Below are 22,683 nucleotides of genomic sequence, written 5' to 3' on the forward strand. Positions count from 1 at the left end.
TATACAAAAATTAACTTAAGATGGAGACTTAAACCTAGGACCTAAAACCTTTTATGGTTTTTATACCCAAGAAGAAAACCTAGGCAATATCATTCAGGACATAGGCATGGGAAAAGACTTCATGACTAAAACTCCAAAAGAAACGGCAACAAAAGCCAAAATTGGCAAATGGGATCTAATTAAACTAAAGAGCTCCTGCACAGCAAAAGAAACTATCATCATAGTGAATAGACAACATACAGAATGGGAGAACACTTCTGCAATCTATCCATCTGACAAAGGGCTAATATCCAGAATCTAGAAGGAACTTAAACAAATTTACAAAAAAAAATCAAAAAGTGACTGAAGGATATGAACAGACACTTTAAAAGAAGACATTTATGCAGTCATCAAACATATTTAAAAAAAGCTCATCATCATTGGTCATTAGAGAAATGCAAATCAATGTTATAGTGAGATACCATCTCACCCAAGTTAGAATAGCAATCATTAAAATGTCAGGAAACAGATGCTGGAAAGAATGTTGAGAAATAGGAACACTTTTTACACTGTTGGTGGGAGTGTAAATTAGTTCAACCATTGTGGAAGAGAGTGTGGCGATTCCTCAAGGATCCCTTGACCCAGCAATCCCATTACTGGGTATATACCCAAAGGATTATAAATCATTCTTCTATAAAGACACATGCACACATATGTTTATTTCAACACTATTTACAATAGCAAAGACTTGGAACCAGCCCAAATGCCCATCAATGAAAGACTGGATAAAGAAAATATGGCACATATACACCATGGAATTCTGTGCAGCCATAAAAAAGGATGAGTTCATGTCATTTGCAGGGACATGGATGAAGCTGGAAACCATCATTGTCAGGAAACTGAGTAACAGAAAACTAAACACCACATGTTCTCACTCATAGTGGGAGTTGAACAATGAGAGCACATGGACACAGAGAGGGAAACATCACACACCAGGGCCTTTCAGGAGGTGGGGGACAAGGAAGACGGATAGCATTAGAAGAATTTCCTAATGTAGATGATGGGTTGATAGGTGCAGCAAACCACCATGGCACATGTGTACCTATGTAACAAACCTGCATGTTCTGCACATGTATCTCAGAACTTAAAATATTAAAAAAATTAGCAAGTATTTGGATCCCATAACAGGTACAAACTATAGTAGGTACTGCAGATAAAAAGATGAATATAACACAATCTTTGAAGTTATTGTTTCTTTGAGGAAGATAATGAGTACAGTCTAAGAATTTAATTGACATTTAAAAGCAGTGTAGTGGAATAATTCATGATTAATTGTGTGGTAATTTTTATAGACATTATATACATTTAAGTCAGAAGAGAGAATCATTGATTGAGATGCTGCCTACTATAAGCTGATTTACTTGTCATAGTGTTTGTAAAGTTTGAAGTACGTTATGCAAAACAGAGAAAATATACATTTACACCAATAGTGGTAAAAATACTTATTGCATGTATTTTGTATGTAATTCATGTTATAATACCAGGCTATATTTAAAACAAATAATAGGTAATGGCTCTACTTGGCTATTATATAATTTGATGTTTGTTAGCTAATTATTCAAATCATCTGGATTCCTTTGTAGTGCTCTGTGACCTGTGGCTCTGGAGTTCAGCAGAGGGATGTATACTGCAGACTGAAAGGTGTTGGTCAGGTGGTTGAAGAAATGTGTGATCAGTCCACTCGACCTTGTTCTCAGAGGCGATGTTGGGGTCAGGACTGTGTGCAGTACAAGGGGATGGAAAGAGAGAGGCTGAATGTGAGTATCAACAAGTAAATTTTCAAAGACACTCTATATAAGAATGTGTTATTCATTTGGTCATTGCATTTCTAGTGTTCGACATCATGTGAGAGAAAAGATTCCCATCAACAAATGGAGTGCATAGATACCCAAATCAGACAAGTGAATGAAAGAGTCTATAATTCTTCCACCAGATCTCCTACATCCAACAAGAATTGCAGGAACCCTCCTTGCAGTTACATTGTGTTAACAGGAGACTCATCACAGGTAAGGCAAAGAGAGGAAGTTGAGAATTTTTGCCCCTGGATAAAACAGCTGGATCTAAAAGTTGACACAGCCTAAACTGGGTATAAAATTTGAATATGAGGGCAGATGATGGTATGCATATGAATCTAAGGAATGAGACCACTGACGGTTGGTGCAAATAGAGTAATAGTGACGTGTGTTAAATTCTAGTGCAAGTCTGAAGTGTCAGTAGGTGTCAACTGTGAAGCCAACCACCAGGAACAGTTTTGCAAACTGGCCCTGTGTACTTGTCCACTTTTTGGAAACAGCTTTATCAAGGTGTAATTGATGAACCATGAACTATATATATTCAAAGTATATAGCTTAATAAGTTTTAACACATGTACATAACCATAAAACCAGTACCATTTTCAAAATAAAGAGTATCTCCATCGACCCCAGAAGTTTCCTTGTGCTGCTTTATAATCTCTTCCTCCTCACCCATAAGTGACCTTACCGGTTTTTTCCCTCCCCACCCATAAGTGACCTTACCTGTTTTCTATATTATATTAGCGATCTATCACTACTAGTTTGCATTTTCTAGAGTTTTATATGAATGAATCATAAAATATGTACTTTTTAATCTGCTGTAACATAAATATTTTGAGGTTCAGTCAGGTTGTAGTATGTATCAATAGTGTTTTTTCTTTTATTGTTGACTAATATTCCACTATATGGATGTCTTTATGCTTGCCATTCATTTCTTTCTGATGTCTGATCCTCATCCAGTCTGGTTTTTTTTTTTTTTTTAAATCTCAGCCATTGTCATCTTTATCCTTAGAGGTTTAATTTCAGCTTTTTTATATTTTCCATATCTATACTTTGAAATATGAAGCATAGTTATTAACTTTTTAACATCCTCTTCGGGCATCTAATTCTAACATCTATGTGCATGTTTATAATTCACAGACTTTTAGTACAGTTAGCAGTATGTGCATCACCATGATCAAATCCCAGACCTTTTTATCGCTCCCAAAAGAAAGCCATAAGTAGTAATTCCTTATTCTCACATTTTTTCCTAGTCTCAGACAATCACTAATCTGCTTTTTGTATCTATGGATTTTCCTGTTCTGCACATTTGGTATAAATGGAGTCATACCATACGTGGTCTTTGTGTCTTCTTTTTTCACTTAGTATGATATTTTAAAATTTTGTACAAGTTTTACCATACATCAATACTTTTTTCTTTTTTATGATAAATAATGTTCCATCGTAGGAACATACTATATTTTGTCTATTCACTAGTCAGTTGATGGGCATTTGGATTGATTCCATTTTTGACTTTTGAATAGTGCTGTTAGGAACATTTGCATACAAGTTTTTGTGTGGATATGTTTTCAATTTTCTTGGGTATAAACCTAGGAATAGAATAGCTGGGTGTTGTAACTCTATTGAACTTTTTGAGGAACTGTCAACTGTTTTTCACAGTGGCTACACTGTTTATTTTTCCTATCAGCAATGTATAAAATTTCCTATTTCTCTCTCCATATCATCATCAGCACCTGATATAATACATCCTTTTTTTTAACCATAACCACCCTAGTATGTATGAAATGGTATCTAGTGTATGTTTAGGTTGCATTTCTCTAATAACTAATGATGTTGGGTATCTTTTTGTGTATTTTTTAGTTATTTTTATATCTTATTAGATAAATGTCTATTTAAATCTTCTGCCATTTTATTATATTTTATTTTTTTGAGATGCAGTCTTGTTCTGTTGCCCAAGCTGGAGTGCAGTGGTATAATTACAGCTCACTGAAGTTTTGACCTCCTAGGCTCAAGCAATCCTCCCACATAAGGCCATCTAAGCTTCCTGAGTAGCTGGGTCTACAGCCATGTGCCACCATTTCATTTCTGGCTCTTTTTTTTTTTTTTTTTTTTTGTAGAGATGCTGTCTCGTGTTGCCCAAGCATTGCCCAGGCTGGTTTCTTTCGCCTGGGCTGAAGGGCTCATCCCTCCTGGGCCTCCAAAAGTGCTGGGACTATAGCATAAGCCACCATGTCTGGCTGCTCATTTTTTAATTGGGTGATTTATCTTTTCACATACTGACTTGTAAATTATTTATATATTCTGGATACCAACTTTTATCAGTTAGATGATTTGGAAATATTTTCTCCCATTCTGTGTGTTATCTTTTCCCTTTCTTAATAGTATGCTTTGATGAAGTGAAATTTATTTTGATTTTTGTTTTAGTTCTTTGTGCTTTAAGTATCATATCTAAGGCCAGGTGCGGTGGCTCACGCCTGTAATCCCAGCACTTTGGGAGGCCGAGGCGGGTGGATCACGATGTCAAGAGATCGAGACCATCCTGGTCAACATGGTGAAACCCCGTCTCTACTAAAAAATACAAAAAATTAGCCTGGCATGGTGGCGCGTGCCTGTAATCCCAGCTACTCAGGAGGCTGAGGCAGGAGAATTGCCTGAACCCAGGAGGCGGAGGTTGCGGTGAGCCGAGATCGCGCCATTGCACTCCAGCCTGGGTAACAAGAGCGAAACTCCGTCTCAAAAAAAAAAAAAAAAAAAAAAAAAAAAAAGGTATCATATCTAAGAAACTATTGCCTCCTTCATGGTCACAAAGATTTATACTTATGTTTTCTTCTTAGACTCTTATAATGTTACCTCAGACAGTTCGGACTTTGATACATTTTGAGTTAATTTTTGTATATGATGTGAGGTAGGGGTCTAACTTTATTCTTCTGCACAAAAAGATTACTCTTTTCCCCATGGAATTATCTTCGCATCCTTGTCAAAAATCAATTGACCATAAATGTGTTGGTTTATATCTGAACTCTCAATTTTATTCCCTTTATCTACATGCCTATCAATATGTTATTACCATGTAGTCTTCATTATTGTAATTTTATAGTAAGTTTTGAAGTCAGGAAGTATGAGTGAACCAACTTTTTCCTTCCTCCTTAAGATTACTTGGCTATTCTGAGTCTCTTACATTTCCATGTTAATTTTAGGACCAGTTTGTCAAGTTCTGTATAAGACCCAGCTGAGATTTTGTTAGAGATTGCAATGACTCTTGATCAATTTGGTTAATTTTATTATCTTAATAATATTGTCTTCTCATCTATGAATGTGGGATGTATTTCCATTAATTTAGGTTTTATTTAACTTATTTCAAGTATGTTTTATAGTGTACAAATCTTGCACTTCTTTTATTTCTGAGTATTTTTTATCCTTCTGTAAATGGAATTGTTCTATTAGTTTCATTTTCTGATTATTCATTGCTAGTGTATAGAAATAGAATTGATTTTTGTGTATGGAAAATTTTGGGGGGGATTTAATTATTTAGTGTGTGGATTACATGGGATTTTCTACTTACAATGTCATCTCATATGCAATTAGAGATAGTTTTATTCCTTACTTTAAAGTTAGATGCCTTTTATTATTCCTTTTCCTTGCCTAATTTCCCTGTCTAGAAATTCCAGAATAATGTTAAAAAGAAGTGGTAAAAACAGACATTCCAGTCTTGTTCTTGCCCTTTGTAGGAAAACTTTTAGTTTTCATAGTTCAGTATGCTAACTATGGATTTTTTGTAGATTCACTTTATCAGATTGAAGAAGTACTCTTCTAGTCCTAGTTTGCTTCGTGTTTATATTACATAAGTGTGTTAGATTTTTGTCAAATGTTTTGTCTGTACCTACTGAGATTATTATATTTTTTATCCATTCTTCTATTAGTGTGGTATATTTCATTGACTTGCATATGTTACAACAGCCTTGCATTCCTGGGATAAATCTTAGTTCATCATGGTGTATAATCCTTTTTATGTGTTGCTGGAATTGTTTTGTTAGTGTTTTGTTGAAGAACTTTACATCTATATTCGTAATAAATATTTGTCTATAGTTTTATTTTTTTGTGATGTCTGCCTGGGTTTGAGAAATAATGGCTTCATAGGATGAGTTAAGCAGTGCTCCTTTTTCTTCTGTCTTGTGGAAGAGTTTTGGCAGTCTTGGTGCTAATCATTCTTTAAGCATTTGGTCCTGGGCTTTTCTTGTGTGAAGTGTTTTGGTTACAAATTTAATCTCTTTACTTGTGATAAGTCTATTTAGATTCTCCCTCCTCCCCAGGGTTTGTGGTTGTTGCTGTTTGTTTCTTTAGTGACTTTTCTGAACTGTAAAGTCTGTATTCTTTGTCATACATGGCTACTGAAGTCTTTGCTCACTTAGTTTAGTTGTCAGCAATGGCTAGACAGTAATTTCCTTAGTATCTGAAACCAATAATTTTGGTTCCCTAGCCTTTGCCAAGGTACTGTGTGTTGGGGGTTTGGGAGTAGGGTGTGACCTTCAACACTCAGCTAGGTAGTTGACAACTCTTCCTTAATCTTAACTTTCTGCTTGTGCAGAGCCTTGAGGTCAGCGGAAGGAGAGTCTGCAGGCCCTCCTCAGATGCTTCCTGAGCTTGCAGACAGACCTGGACATGTGTACAATCTGATGCATGTTCATGGCCATCTAGATCCCATGAATACATTGGAGCTTTTCAAAGCTCTGATGGACATCTTATTCCCCAATTTTTCCTTTTTAGCCTTTTTAGCTAGCCTGTTGTTGCTTGAACTGTTACTGAGCATTCTGGAAGCTGCAAAGTTAAATAATGGTTTTTAATTGAGTGCAACAATTGCCACTAGATTTTTAGCACTGAGAAAGTCAAGTCAAATAAAGACAGTCTTGCGAGTGAGGTCTTCCAGAAAATGACTAAACAGTTTAAATAATGACAATTCTCTGGGAATGAGGCTTTTGAATGATGTCCAAGCCTGTTCTGCTCCCCTCCAGAGGGTGCCAGAATTCTGAGTTTCACCATAACTACAGGGCTGTTGATTTTAAAGATTACCATGGAGCTAGAAAGAAGAGAATGGAAATAGAGGAAGTTAAATCATCACAAAACTTGCTCTTCTTACCAAGAGTTAGCCATGTTTCTTGAATAAATGCCCTCTGGATTGCTGCAATCTTTGGTCAGTTTCTAGAGTTCTGAAGAAGCTGATCTAGCAAATTTTGCCTATTTTCTCACTGCTGTTATAGAAGAGAGAATTTTTAGATGTCCTTACTCTTCCATTTTCACAGATGTCACCCCTTTAGGGATGTTTTGATAGATGGGTTTTTTTCTTCATTATGAGTCTTATTTTCCAGATATTTTGCATGCCAATTAATTTTCTGTTGCATGTCAGCCATGAATTTTACCTTTTTGGTGACTAGATTATTTTTTATTCATATGCATATATTTTGAGTTTTGTTCTGGGTTGCATTTATTTTGTTGGGAAGCAGTTTGACCCTCTCTTGCCTTGCACTTAAGATTTGTCAGGCAGACCAATATATTGTTTAATCTAGGGTTAACTATTCCTCTCTACTGTGACAAGAACCTTTTGAGTACTCTACCTATTTCCTCACGTATTTAAGTTTTCCAGTCTAACTGGAGGGAATAAGCAGTGTATTTGGTTCTGTGTGACCATTAGAAAAAGTAACTTCTAAGCCTTTTGGTTGGTGTCCTCATAGGCATATACGCACGACTGGTCAGAACTCTGCTGTCTTCCTTTCATTGTGCTAAGACCTGGAAAGCTTTTCAAAGCAGTAGGCTAGAATGATTTATAGTGTCACTGTTTCTCATCTGTCATGGATTACTATTCTTTATTGTCTAATGCTGAGTGTCTCAAAAGTCATTGCTTTATATTTTGTACAAAATGTTTTGGCTGTTCAAAACATTTGAACAGATAGAAGGTAAATCTATTCCTTGTTACTCCACTTTTGCTAAAAACAGAAGTCTATTTGCCTGTTTTTGGATTGAGGCTTTAATTTACAGGCAAATCACTTACCCATTTTAGTCAAATGTTATTAGACTTTACATTATATCTATGAAGATACATGTATGCTAACCTATACATAGTTGCCAGTGATTCAAGGCTAATAGATACCCTTTATTTTTGGTAAGGACCCTCAATGTGTTTTATTCCTCTAAAGCTGTGCCTATTGGGAGATATAGTTTCATTCAATTACGATGATAATGTAATGAAAACACACACACATATACACACACAGGTACTACAGATAGAAAATATAGCTTGAATCTAAGTTTATTCCATTTATTGGTACAACTCTGGGAAACTTGTCTAATGTCTGAACCTTTGTTTGCTCATCTGTAAATGAAGCAAATTAAATAGGATTGGTGTGGAGATGACACAGTGTAATATATATTAGCCATCTGACAAGTATTAATCCCTGGCTAAAGTTAATGAAATTTTCTTGTCTTATAATTATGTATTTTTCAGTGTGCAAACAACTGTGGATTGAGTTACAGACAAAGGATTACATATTGTATCAGGGCCGCATCTTCTAAGAAACATAACCTCCATCGACTTTGGCCTGTAGTCTATCAAGAATGCCCTGTGAGGCCTTCCTCACAGGTTTACAAATGCACTGAGAGCTGTTTGCATTTGGCCACTTGGAAAGTTGGAAAATGGAGCAAGGTCAGTGTATAATTTTTCAGAATTTTAGTACTTCTGAAAAAGACTTTCTAGGCATGGGAAGTCTGGTAATCTGTATGTATAGCTAGATCCTCAGAGTTGCCTCAGACCCCTATTGTCTAAAAACAATTTTATCATTTATTTACATAAATAGCTTATCTTTTGATGCTTGCTATAACTTGCTTAAAGCAGAGACCATAACTCATTCTTATTTCTGTTCCTCAGAGAACTTAGCACAGTGGCTTGTACTTTGAGTAAGTGCTTAAAAATATTTATTGGTTAAGTGAAGAAGTAAATAAATCTAATATGTTAGTAATAAAAGTTATTTATACCATATTATATTTCCAGTTTAATTGATAGAAAGCAAGTAAATATCACTTTGCAAACTTAGCATATAACTTAATGAGATAGTCTTAATTACCATCACTGACTAATGTATTAAGTATTTACAATGTATTGTTGCTATAACTGCACAGAATGAATGAAAAGAAACCAGTAACTAAGAAGTAATAGATTCAGGCTCATGCCTAAGGATTTTTCCCACTTGTGACTATCCAGCCCCCAGGATAGTTTTGTATCTTCTGTAGTGCTAGTTACTATTGACTCTCAGTTTGTTCCAGAAATACCTAGTCTAAGAAAAGGAGACTTGGATTTTCTGGCCTTATTATTCACAATATATTTTACCTTTAAATTTTACTCTGTTCACAGTGCTCAGTGACTTGTGGAATTGGGATAATGAAGAGACAAGTAAAATGCATTGCTGAAAATGGTTTGTCCAGTGACTTATGTTTAAACCATTTAAAACCAGGTGCTCAAAAGAAATGTTATGCCAATGACTGTAAGTAGTAGACTTCAAAAATCTTAGTACCTAAGGGTTTCTAATGAGTTTCAGTTAAAATATATATCTGTAATAGTTGCATACTCCACAAAACAAAGTGTCAGATATTCAGAGTATAGCAATATTTCTATGATTAAGTTCATGCTGTGTTTGTAATTTGTTCTGTGTTAAGTTGTGTTAATTTGTCTCTGAAGGTAAATCATTTACCACCTGCAAAGAAATTCAAATGAAAAACCACATTACAAAGGATGGTGACTATTACCTTCACATTATGGGAAGAATAATAAAGGTATTATGAAAACAGTTCCTGTTATATTTTAACATTGATCATTGACTTTGGAAAAAGTTTTTCTAGATGTTTACATTTTTCTTTAGATTCATTGTGCAGGCATGCACTTGGAGAACCCTAAGGAATATTTAACACTGGTCCAAGCTGAAGAAAATTTTTCTGAAGTGTATGGCTTTAGGTACGAGATGTATTTTTGTCTATCTGAGCATTTTCATGGTCCTCCAAGAGAATTGGAACTTCTAGCCTTCAAAGTGTTACTTGAATAGCTTACATGTGAGACAAGTAATTTAGGAGCAAGTAGACATGTTAGGACCTAAGCCAGATGTTGTCAATGCCTGTTCAGAAATAAAAGCTTGACTATTAACATGTACTGTTAATATTGACTATTAACAGACAGATTGACTAAGAATACTGTGGGTGAGAAGTGGGACATAAAGAAGGGAAGAATTCAATAACTATGTGCATTTTCATAAAATCAAATTATTTCCAGTAATGAAAGCTAGGAGAATTGCAGCTGAATTATTTTTTTACAAACTCTTCTTAAATGTTTTATTGAGAATTTCATATGTTCACCTTTAGTGATTTTTACTTCTTTCTTGTTTAACTTGTTGACACTATAATATTGAAGAGTATGAATGTGTTTTATTTTTCCACTCCCAAAGTTTATTTACATTATGGTCTAGTAACTGCATCTAATACTAAAATATTCCAATGTTATTACAGACTAAAAAATCCATATCAATGTCCTTTTAATGGAAGTAGAAGGCAAGACTGTGAATGTGACAATGTACACCTAGCTGCTGGATACACTGTTTTCAGCAAAATAAGAATTGATCTCACTTCCATGCAAGTTAAAAGTAAGTGCTCAATCTATATTTTGAAATCAAAAAGCCTCCATTTGCTTATGAATGTCTAACAATATGTTAGTATATGTCATAACCAGGGTACAGAGAAGGACCCCCATTGTGCAAAAATTACTTAATTTATAAAAAATAAGTTAGCTGCATACTTCCTTTGCAATGACATTCACTATGTGGACTCTTATTTTTTTGAGATGGAGTTTCGCTGTTATTGCTCAGGCTGAAGTGCAATGGCACAATCTGGGCTCATTGCTACCTCCGCCTTCTGGGGTCAAGCAATTCTCCTTACTCAGCCTCCTGAGTAGCAGAGATTACCTGCACATGCTACCATGCTGGACTAATTTTTTTGTGTTTTTAGTAGAGACAGGGTTTCACCATGTCAGTCAGGCTGGTCTCAAACTTCTGACCTCAGGTTATCTACCTGCCTCAGCCTCCCAACGTGCTGGGATTACAGGTGTGAGCCACTACTCCCAGCTGGGGACTCTTAGTAAAAATATAATGACAGTGATGAGTAAGATTCTGTCCTTCCAAAATAAAACCCCCTACCTTAAAATAGGTGCATTAAGGATAAGAAAGTTAATATCCTCAGTCTACTTGTGGAAGCTTTTTGCAGGGTTTAAACAAATCATTTACATTAGTGTCAAATGATAATTTATCAGATATTTTTCCATACATTATCTCATTTGACCTTTTTAACACTCTTATATTAGTTAAGGCAGATATTATATCACAATGTTATAAGTAATATGGAAGTTAAGCAACTTGTTCCATTAATATGGTTAGTAACTGGCATTAGGGAAAATAAAATTCTACCCACAGACCTTAGATTATAGGTCATACTGCTTATCTAGGAAGTAATTTATAATACAATCAAGTCAAAACATATTTATAGAACTTAATATACCCCGGGCAAATGCAGCCTGCTGTCCTGAAATTTACATATTTAGGTGAAGAGGCGAAAAAGTGCATTATACTAGCAGAGATTCCATCTCAACACTAGTGCCTAGCATGGTGCATAAGTCATAGAAAGCAATAAAAAAAATTTAAGAAAATATATGCATGAACATGTAATATACAAATCATAGTCATAAAATTATGAACTACTATTGTTAATAATAATGATGGCTATGATTTACTGACCATCCACCATTTACTACAGTGTGGTAGCATTATATTACTATGGTTACAATAATAAACTCTGGAGTTAGACTGTCTGGATATAATTCTTTATCTGTATTTATCAGCTGTGTGACATTGGGCATATATCTTTAAGCCTCAGTTTCCTCATCTGTAAAATGAGAAATTACAACTAAGGTTTATTCTACATTTCTTCTTTCTTTCCTACTTTTTTGTTCTTTTTTGGCTAGAATTAAGAATGATATTTGTAATGTATTCAGTCATTGTTTTACATATAATACAAGCTTGTCCAATCCACGGCCTGTAGACCTTATGTGGCCCAGGGCGGCTTTGAATGTGGCCCAACACAAAATTTGTAAACTTTCTTAAAATATTTTGAAATTTTTTTGTGATTTTTTTTTTTTAAGCTCATAAGCTGTTCTTAGTGTATTTCATGTGTGGCCCAAGACAATTCTTCCAATGTGGCTCAGGGAAGCTAAAATATTGGACATCCCTGATACAGTACATGCTCTACAAATATTGGTTATAATTTAATAATGTGTCGGTCAGTTAATTAGCACTCTAAGTTTCTAATAGACCCTCAGTAGCTTATTTAATGTTAATTCGGCTGCTTTTAAAAAAATTAATTTATCAAACAAAGCTGCTATTTTGTCAGGTATTGCTCTGGGCCCTGAACATAGAATGTCAAATATATAGTTTCAACTCCTCTCTTTCTCTTCCTCAAACTTGTATGGTAAAAATCCGATCTTGCCTTGATTAAATCAAACCTTCTACCCATTCTGTGCTTGCAGCATAAAACTGAATGTGGCAAATGATAGCAGCTCTTTTGACTGATATCACTTTAAACATAGGAGTACTGAGTTTACACAGATCCATGGTGCTGCCAAGTAATCCTGTTGCTTTTCCCTAGTCCATTCTCTCTCCTACTTTTCTAAGTGTCTAACTTATGCCTTCTCCTCTAGCTTCAAATTTCAAAACTTTTAATACTCCCACTCTACTAACTCACTGCTGGTGATCTTGCTTCCTATTTAACTGAGAAAGTAAGAACAACCAGAAGGGCGTTGCTCAAGTTTCCACTGCCACATCTACCAACCCACCTAAATCTTTACCTATCTTCTTTGCTTTCTACTGTTTACTCTGGATGAACTCTTCATCCTTCCATCCAAGGCAAATCCTGCTCTGTGTCCTCTAAGCTCAGTGCCTTGTACCTACTCAAGAACATTATTTCAGCATATTTCCTGATCTCTCTTACATCCTCAATTCTGCTGCTGGATCATTTAAATTCTGCATAGAGAAACATGTTCTTATTTCTTTCATCATAATTAACAACAAATCTTGACCTCTTCCCTTCTAACCACTGTCTAGTTTCTGTGTTCATTTATAGTAAAATTTCTTAAATAAGTTATAATTTGCACTCTCCAATTTCTCTTTCCCCATGCTATACTCTAATCAGTCTCTTATTCATATCACTTCCAGGAAACAGTCCTTATGAAAGACGTCAATGACCTGTTTTCCTAAATGCAATGATAAAGTCTTGTTTTTCATCTTACATGATTCATCAGCAGCATTTGGATTCCAGGACACCATCCTCTAACGGTTTTGTGCTTTTCTCTATCACTCTTCCTCCTGTCTTTCTCACTGTTTCTCGACTTGACTAGTTACCCTTCATCTTCTACAACACTGAATATTGAGGAGCTGTAGGATTCAGTTGTTCCTTTGGGAATCTCATTAATTTTATTGATTTCAAGTACCATCTATTAAATTAGAGTCCCAAATGCACATTTCCAATGTGGACTGCGACCCTAACCTCTAAAATCCAACTGTCTACTCAGCATATTCATATGAATGTCTAATAGGCATGTCAAACTCAATGAATCCAAAACTGAACTTCTAATATTTCCGGCCAAACCTGCTCTTCAAGCCCAAATTTTTACCACTGCAGAAAATGCAACCAATAATATTCTACTTAGTCTAGCTAAAACCTAGCAACATCTTTAACTTCTACCTTTCTTCCACACCCACATGTAATTCATCATCAACTTCGGTCAGGTGAATTTTCAATGTGCATGCTGCTATGGACAGAATTGTGCCTCCCAGAATTCATATGTTCAAGCCCTAATCCAAAATTGATGGTATTTGGAGATAAAGTTTTAGGATATAGTTTGGTTTAGATGAAGTCATATAGGTCAGGCTCTCATAATGGGATGAGTGCCAGACAAGAAGAAGAACAGACAGCAGGGGTATCATTGTGCCATGTGAAAACACAAAAGAAGGTAGCTGTTTGCAAGGAAGACAGCCTTCACCAGAATCCAAAATGCTGGCACCCTAATCTCAGATTTCCAGGCTCCAGAACTGTGAGAAATAAAGTTTTGTTTGTTAAGCCACCCAGTTTATGAGATTTTGTTATGGCAGCCTGAGCCCATCTAAGACATACACTAAATTTCACTTTCCCACTATCTTATTTGCTACCACATTGGCCCAAGTCTACTTCATTTTTTCATCTGAATTATTGCTTATGACTGGTATTCCTGCTTCAGCATTTCACTACTCTCCCCTCTCTTAACCTAGATTCTTTTCTCAACAGATAAGCCAGAGTGATCCCCTAAAACATAAGCTGTGTCATGTCTTGTACGTTATCTTATTTGATCTTTTTAACAATCTTGAACTCTGCTCAGAGCTCTCCAAACATTTTCCATTTAACTCCAAGTAAAACTGAGAATTCTTTCACTGGTCAACAAAACTCAACATGACCTTCCCACCTGTATTCCCTTTCCATTTCCTGCTTCCCTGAGCCCTCTCGTCACTCCTACTGCAGACACAGTGGCCCTTTTGCTGTTTCCTGAACACACTAGGCATGCCCCACCTTAAGGCCTGTGCATTTACTGTTTCATCTGCCAGGAACATTTGTCTATAGCTGTCTGTGTGGTTTACCCCTTCACTTCTTTTGGGTCTCTTCTGAAATTCATCTTCTAAATAAACCTGTCTAGAATCACTCTCCACAACTAAATTCCCTTTCTCCCCACTCTATTCTCTGCTTTATTTTCTTTCCATAGCAAGTGTCACCCCTAATATACTATAATATTTGTTTTATAACTTTTCTCTTCCTGGTAAAACTCAAGTTCCATCAGTCTCTGTTTCACCCACTGTTGTGTTCACAATATCTGTAATAGTGCCCAATCCAAAATAGATTGTAAATAAGGATCCATTAAATTAAAAGTCCTTGCTTTTCTCAAGAGGTTCATAGAAACAGAGAATTTGAACAATCTCAAGACAACTTTGAGTTAGCAAAAGTGGTGAAAAATGAGTTTCAGGAGGAGGGAAAAGCATGAACAAAAGCATGGAAGGGAGAAGCATTTTGGTGATATCAGAGAATAAACATAAATCAAATGTAGGTTGGGGGATGGTAGCTTGTTAGAGAAGTTTGTAGGGAGCAGATCATGAAGAACAGTGTATACTAAACTATGACTGGATTTTAATTTGCAAGTCATAGGAGCCATCGGAATAAAGGCATGAGCAGGGGAAGGAATAGAGTTGGTTGGAGGCAGAATAAATTGTATTCATAAAAAATGATTAGGAAACTAATGTAACAATTCAGATAAAAAGGGATGAGGACTGAGAACATGGGTCAGGATACCCATTTGAGAAATATTAAAGAAGTAGACACTACAGGTTTTTCTGGTAGAAGGGGTGTGAGAATAAGTGACATGGAATATTTAGAAAAGTTTCTAAAATAACTAGACAGATGGTAGTACAGTTTAGTGAAATGGAAAACAGAGCAGGGTAAATAAATTTGGAGAAAAAGATAATGCATTTAGCTTTGAACATGTTAAATTACAGATATATGTGGGTCATCCAAACAATGATGCCCAATAGGAGTTTGATATATGTTCTGTAAGTCATCAGAGTCAGGTGGACTGGATATATATTTATGAGTCATCATTGTATAATTGACTGATGAAACTGGCTTTTGACTAACATGCTTTTGGAGATCGTAATAAGAGATGCTTTGAAAGTTGTGTCTCTGCTCTGCCCCAGCCTAACCCACAAATGCCACAAATAAATAGTGGTGTGCAGATGAATGTTTGACGATCAGTTATCCAGGGAATAAAAAGTCTGATTTGTCGTGTTATACATGGTGTATATATTCCCACCATGACCAATCAAAAGCTACCAATATGACTTCATTGTACATGGGGTTGGGAAGAGATACACACAGTTGGCTCTCACTATTTGGTACAAGCTAGTCCTGGTAAACCATGGAAAGATTTCTATGGTTTCTATTTTTGAATCTGCTCTTGGAGATACGATAGATATTGCCAGAAATGCTAGCTTTGGGAATTGCCTCTGAAGGACTACTGTCATCCTGGGGCATGCGGTGATTTTGCAGTCTTGAAAGTGAAGAGATTTGGAATTACATAGTGGAGGTGCCAGCCACTGGCTAGATGATTTGGTTGGGATATTATTTGATTCCAACATGAATAAGTGATTGAAGCAGCTGACTTTAGGGTTCCTTCCAGCCTGTTTTAATACAGTGACTCTATTTTTGATATTTTATGTAGACTCTTCAGCACTATTAACAGTCCGGAAATTTTGCTAACCTTGTTAGCAAAAGTAAGTTTAAAAAAAATAAAAAGAATAACATAATGCAATAAGATAAGAATAAAAGAAAATGGTATACTTTTTTGTTGAGTGATTTTGAATTACCTAAATGAATTTTTATTTGTGCTGTCTATAAACACTCAATTTTATTGCTTTGTCATTTATGTTTACATAACTTTTTCTTCAGTGATTTGGCTCCTGACCCTACTTCATCTATTTCAGATATTCTATTACTTCAAATGTAATAATTCATTTATTTAGTTTTTAAATCTTCTGTTTAATTACAAATGTGCTTACCATTTGTTAGGGTAATTTATGATATGAACATTTTTGTATTAAAGAAAATTTATTCATTGAGAGTCTATTCTATGTAATATACTAGAATCGTGGCATTTGTGCTTAAAATTTTAAAATTAATTATATAAATATGTTTAAGAAAGTAATATGAAAACTCTGTATTTGACAACAAAGATTGCATTATTATCTCCATGCTAAAGAGTTTCATTTATTATTTTCTAGCTACGGATCTTCTTTTTTCAAAAACAGTATTTGGAAATGCAGTTCCATTTGCCACAGCTGGAGATTGCTACAGTGCTGTCAAATGCCCACAGGTATTTCATATTTGCTTGATTACTTTTCTTTCATTATGAAAAAATATAAATTCTCTTTATTCATTTTTTTATCGAATATTGCAAGAAACATAAGTAAATAGAAATGCAAAACTTCATATATGCACTTTGTTTCAAAAGTTATAGATAACCTTTGGAGGGAAAGCGTCGTTGCCAATTTCGGGTTTGTTTAAAAGTTATAACAATAATTTTAAACAGATTCTATTTCTTCTTCCATGATATGTTATCAGTTTCTTCATCTTTCTGTTTAGTCCATGGAAATGAATACATATTTGTTAAAAGACAAAGGAACAGGTCACAAGCATGTGACTTTCATACACTTCTGCTGACATCAGTTCTATTAGATTCCTGGCTCTGTAACATCCCCCAAATGACAATCTATTATCAGTAAAATGTATATTGAATACATTTTCATATTTTTAGTCTTGTTTTTATCCTTTATTTCCAGAGTTCTCTTCACATGCTCTTATGTCATTTCCATGATTTCCAATATAGAGCATGCTTCCTAGAAGAAAATTTACTCTCATGTTTTTAACTACAGATTTTACATAGATAATGAAAACAACATTTTTATAATAAGACGAAGAATTGTAAGCTAGAGGAATATAGTACTTTTAGGTGACTCATTGCTAATTGAATACATGAATCAAATCTACTACCTAAGATAAATGGTAATTACTATATTGATGTCATTTTGAAGATACGTAGTTAATAGTTTGCTATAGGCCTCTCTTCTTAGACTGTTCCATTTATAATTTTCATCATATGACATTGAAGTTGTGTTTATATCAGGAAAAGAGGATATTTTCTGTTAGAGAACTTAAAGGACATCAAGAGACACTAGAACTACAGGCTAAAATGAATAAGAATAAATCTATACATCTTAACTTAGGTCCAGAAACTCAAACAGAATGTGGTAATGTTACATGAAAAAGACATAGGTGTTTTATTCACCCAGCACAAGTTCAGTATGACTCCTTTAGAGCAGGGAGTGATTTATAAGCAACCTAATGTAATCGTAAGGTTCCAAAACCAAATAGGAAGACAGAAGGATTTATTTTTATTTAACACTGGAACCTTATAATTATTTTACAAATTATCTCAGTAAAAGATCATTTTTAATCTATTTAGGAATAGGAGGAGATCACAGGAAAGAAAGGATAGTTTAAATCATGTCAGCCAAGGAAAATGGAGAAGGTAGCCAGGAAAATAATGAGAATTAATGGTAACTATCTTTACATATTTAAAGAACTACCATGAAAGAGGAGTGAGATTGTGTGTGCTCCTCCAGGAGGCATTAATAAGGCAGTAGTTTCCAGCTCCACATTAAGAAGGCTTTGACAGGTAGAGTTGTTTGGTAAGGAGAATCCAAATCTGGGGCCCAAAGAAATCATCAATTTTTGCCTATATTTTTATGGATTGATCTTTTATTCTGCAACTTTGCTGAACTCATTTTTAGTTGTAATAGTATATGACTTAGACTTTTTTATGTACACCTTTATGTCATCTGTGAATAAAGATAATTTTACTTCCTCTTCAATCTAGATACCTTTTATTTCTTTATCTTGTTTTATTGCCCTGACTACATCTTCTAGTACAATAGTGAATAAAAGTGGCAAGAGTGAACATCCTCGTGTTCTGATATTAGGCAAAAGGCATTCAGTCCTTCAGCTTTAAGTATGTTAGTTTCACATGTATGTTAAGTATGTCAGCTAGGAGTATTTTCTGGATGCTCTTGATCAGGTTGAGGAAATGCCCTTCTGTGTCTAGCTTAAGTGTTATTATAAAAGGATGTTGGATTTTCTATGGAGAAGATCCTGTGGTTTTTGTCCATTACTGGACTTATATAGTTTACCACACTGATTGGTTTTTGTATGTTGAAATACAACCTCGAAGTCCTATGATAAATCCCACTTAGTCATGGTGTATAATTATTTTCATATATTGCTAAATTTGATTTACTAGTGTTTTGTTGACAATATTTCATTCATATTTATAGGAGACATGGTTGTATCTTTTTTTTCTTGTGATATCTGTTTCGTTCGGTATCAGAGAAACAGTGGCCTTATAGAATGTAGTGGGACATGTTTTTTTCTCTTGTACTTTTTGGGAAGAGTTTGTGAAAAATTAATTCTTTATATGTTTGGTAGAATTTACCAGCAAAGCCATATGAGCCTGGACTTTTCTTTGTGAAAGTCATTTTAATTACCAATTTACTTTCTTTATTTATTATAGATCTCTTCAAATTTTTTAGTTCTTCTTGAATTTGTTTTGGTAGTTATGTCTTTTTAGGAATTTGTTTGTTGTATCCCTGTTAAATAATTGGTTGTCATACATCGTTCATAGTATTCTCTTATAATTCTCTGCTCTTCTTTTTCCAGTGTTTTAAGGTAGAAGGGAAGGTTATTGATTTGAGATTATTTTTCCTTTTTAATATAGGCATTTATAGTTATACATTTTCCTTTAATCAATTATTTTGTTGCATCCCAAAATATTTGTTATGTTGTGTGTTTATTTTCATTCATTTTATTTTCTATTATCTTTAGTCATGTCTTTAATATATTAATAATAGTTATGTCTTTTCTATTATCTTTAGTTATTTAAGAGTGGAGTTTAATTTCCACATATTTGTGAATCTCCCAAATTTTCTTTTTTGGATTTTGACCTTTATTGTGACTGGAAAACATACTCTCTGTTATTTTTAATCTACTTAAATTTAGTGAGGCTTATTTTATGGTCTAACATATAGTTTGTCCTGGAAAATATTCAATACATTCTTGGGAATAATGTGCGTTCTGTTGTTGTTGGGTGAAGTGTTCTATAGACTACAGACCTTATTGGTTTATAATGTTGTTCAACTCTTCTTTTTCTTGTTGATCTTCTGCTTAGTTGTTCTATCTGCTGAAACTCTACAACTATTATTTTTAAATTGTCTATTTCTCTTCTATGTACTTTGTTTTGTTTCATTTGCTTTGGGATTTTGTTGTACATGAATATATAATTGTCATAACTTTCTAATATATTGACCTTTTTATCATTATAAAATATTCTTCTTTATCTACAGTAACATTTTTGCTCTAAAGCCTAATTTATCTGATATTAGTGTGGTCACTCCAGCTCTGATAGAATTGCTATGCATGTTTTCATTTCTTCACTTTCAACTTATTTGTATCTTTGGCTCTTAGGAATGTCTCTTATAGAGCATTTTGTTGGATTACTGCCTTTGATTGGATTGTTTAATGTTACTTTTGCTATGTCTGGATTTACATCTGCCATTTTACTTTTTGTTTTCTGTATCTCTCATGTTGTCTTTGTTCAACTGTTCCTCCTTACTGCTTTCTTTTTTATTCAGTGAATGTTTTCTAGAGTAACATTTTAATTTCCTTAATTTTTTATTATTTTTTGAATTGCTTTCTTAGTGGTTATTCAAAGGCTTATAATATATATCTTATCAGAATGTGCTTTACATTTTGCTATTGAACATTCCTATCTTCCCAGTGAAATAAATGACCTATTTCTTCCTCTCTTTTCTACTATATTTGTTTTGCATATACCATTTATAAAGGCAACAAACTCATAACATATTGTTATTATATTAACTTAAATAATTTTATGTCTTTTAGATAATATGAGAGAAGATAGAGCAATTATATATTCATAGAGTTTGTTATGTAAAGCTTCTCATTTAGTATTTCTGGGTCTTTTTATTTCTTCCTGTGGATTTGACTTATTGTCTGGTGTCATTTCCTTACTCTAAAACACCTTTGCTTCCACCTGTCTTATTTGTGTCATTATTGTCAAATATATTACATGTCTATATATTACAGGTCAATAATATAATTATATACACTTTGTCTTATACAATTCTTTTAAATCAGTTAAAATAAGAAAAGTGAAGACATACGTAATTTCCTATTTTTCACAACTTGATTCTCTCCTTGGGAAGAAGCTCTGTAATATAATTTATAATCACCTACATAATTACCTTTATCAGCACTCTTGACTGTTTTGTGTTGATTTTTATTAATGTCTGATATTACTTGATTTCAGCCTGAAGAACTTCCTTTAGTATGTCTTGTATAGCAGATCTGCTAGCAAGAAGTCCTCTCAGTTCTGTTTATCTGGGAGTGTTTTTATTTTGCCTTCCTTTTTGAATGATAGACTAGCTTATTAAAAAATTATTGATGTATGCTTTTTATTTTTGACACTTTGAATATGTCATTCACACTGCCCTCTGACTTCTAAGTAGATAATAGATGTCAGCTATTTATCTTATTGGGTTCCATGCATGTGATCATTTTTCTGTTGGTGTTTTCAGGGATTTTCTCTTTCTGTTTGTCTTTCAATATATTTACTGTGACATATTTGATGTGTCTCTCTTTGTGTCTACATGGCTTGGAATCTACTAAGCTTCTTGAATGTATAAATTAATGTTTCCACTGATTTTGGAAAATTTTCAGTCATTATTTCTTCAAATATATTCTCTGCTCTTTTTAATTCTTCTCTCCTTTTGGTATTTCCATTATGCATATGTTGGTGCACTTAATGGGGTTCCTTCATTCCTCTGAGGCCCTGTTCATTTTTTCTTCTTCTCTGTTCTTCAGATTGCATCATTAACATCTCTTTAATTTGCCAGTTCTGCTAGCTCCAGTAGAGAGTTTCAGCCCCCTTTGTGAATTTTTTATCTTGATTATTGTACTTTTTATCTTCAGAGTTTTCCTTTGACTCTTTTCGTAAAATATCATATCTTCCTCTTTATTGATATTCTCTATTTGATGAGACATATTTATCATACCTTCTTTTACTTTTTTAAACATGGTTTCTTTAGTTCTTTGAACATATTTATATTAGCTGCTTTGAAGTCTTTGTCTGCTTAATCTGACATCTGATATAGCTCAAAGGAAGTTTTTCTTGACTTTTTCCTGTGTATGCATCATGCCTTCCAGTTTCTTTGTAAGCCTCATAAATTTTGTTGAAAACTGGACCTTTTAGGTACTATATTTTAGCAACTGTGATTCTGATTTCACTCTTGGGGCTTCTAGTTATGTTTGTTGTTTGCTTCTTTGTTTGTGTATTTGTTTTAATTACCTGGCTGAACTGTTTCATTGAATTCTATTTCCCTTCTAGTGTGCAGCCTTTGATGTTGCTCCTCAGAGGGTACAGTCTTGGGCATGCACAGTGACCCTCATGCTCCTCTCCTTCAGGAATAGCAATAGTCTTAGCTGGGCTTTCTTCAGTTCTTTTTCCCTGAAACTGTGTTGAGTTTATACGTGGTCTGTCTCTACCGATATCATGCTTAGCTCTTAGTCTCCACTAATTGCTAGATGATTTCCCTATTCTTTCAACAATATTTTGGGGACATAAATAACTCCATAGTCTAATCCAATTAAATTGAGGCCCCCATGGCCTCAATTAATCTTATAGTCTGTCTTTGAGATAAGAAATTCCCCAGGAAGAGCCTTTCTTAGCTGTCTCATTCCCTGGTTCTTGCTGTTAAACTTCAATCTTATCTACCATTTTGCTTTCATAGAGCTACTACCCTTCTCTTAACAACAAACCACTAAAATCTTCTTTTTCACAGCATACCTAAACTTGAACTTCTCCAGGTTCTATTGCAAATAAGCTCAGTTACAATAGGAAAAGCTAGTGAATTTCCTATTTTTACAACTTGATTCTCTCCCTGGGAAGACACTCTGCAATACTGTGGATCTGGGGACAGGGACAGTGGCCCATTTCTCAGAGTAACACCCCTGCTGTATAAATAAAGTGCTGAGTCATGGCGGTAATCCTTGGTCTTTTTGGCTTTTG

At 34.4% G+C, this 22,683-nt stretch overlaps 1 protein-coding gene across 1 annotated transcript in view; it reads left to right on the top strand.

Moving 5' to 3' along the window:
* The window catches only part of ADAMTS20 (ADAM metallopeptidase with thrombospondin type 1 motif 20), a 207,427-nt gene that overhangs the window by 172,386 nt on the left and 12,358 nt on the right, over positions 1–22,683 (top strand). The window contains exons 30-37 of the mRNA XM_012459057.3: positions 1,623–1,796; positions 1,872–2,045; positions 8,329–8,526; positions 9,232–9,361; positions 9,556–9,650; positions 9,737–9,828; positions 10,374–10,507; positions 16,766–16,857. Of these exons, the coding sequence (XP_012314480.2) occupies positions 1,623–1,796; positions 1,872–2,045; positions 8,329–8,526; positions 9,232–9,361; positions 9,556–9,650; positions 9,737–9,828; positions 10,374–10,507; positions 16,766–16,857 (1,089 nt within the window). The remainder of the gene's footprint in view (positions 1–1,622; positions 1,797–1,871; positions 2,046–8,328; positions 8,527–9,231; positions 9,362–9,555; positions 9,651–9,736; positions 9,829–10,373; positions 10,508–16,765; positions 16,858–22,683) is intronic.

Source organism: Aotus nancymaae, unplaced genomic scaffold (assembly GCF_030222135.1).
Source record: "Aotus nancymaae isolate 86718 unplaced genomic scaffold, 86718_ANA_hifiasm-v0.15.2.pri h1tg000092l, whole genome shotgun sequence".
Classification (NCBI taxonomy): domain Eukaryota; kingdom Metazoa; phylum Chordata; class Mammalia; order Primates; family Aotidae; genus Aotus; species Aotus nancymaae.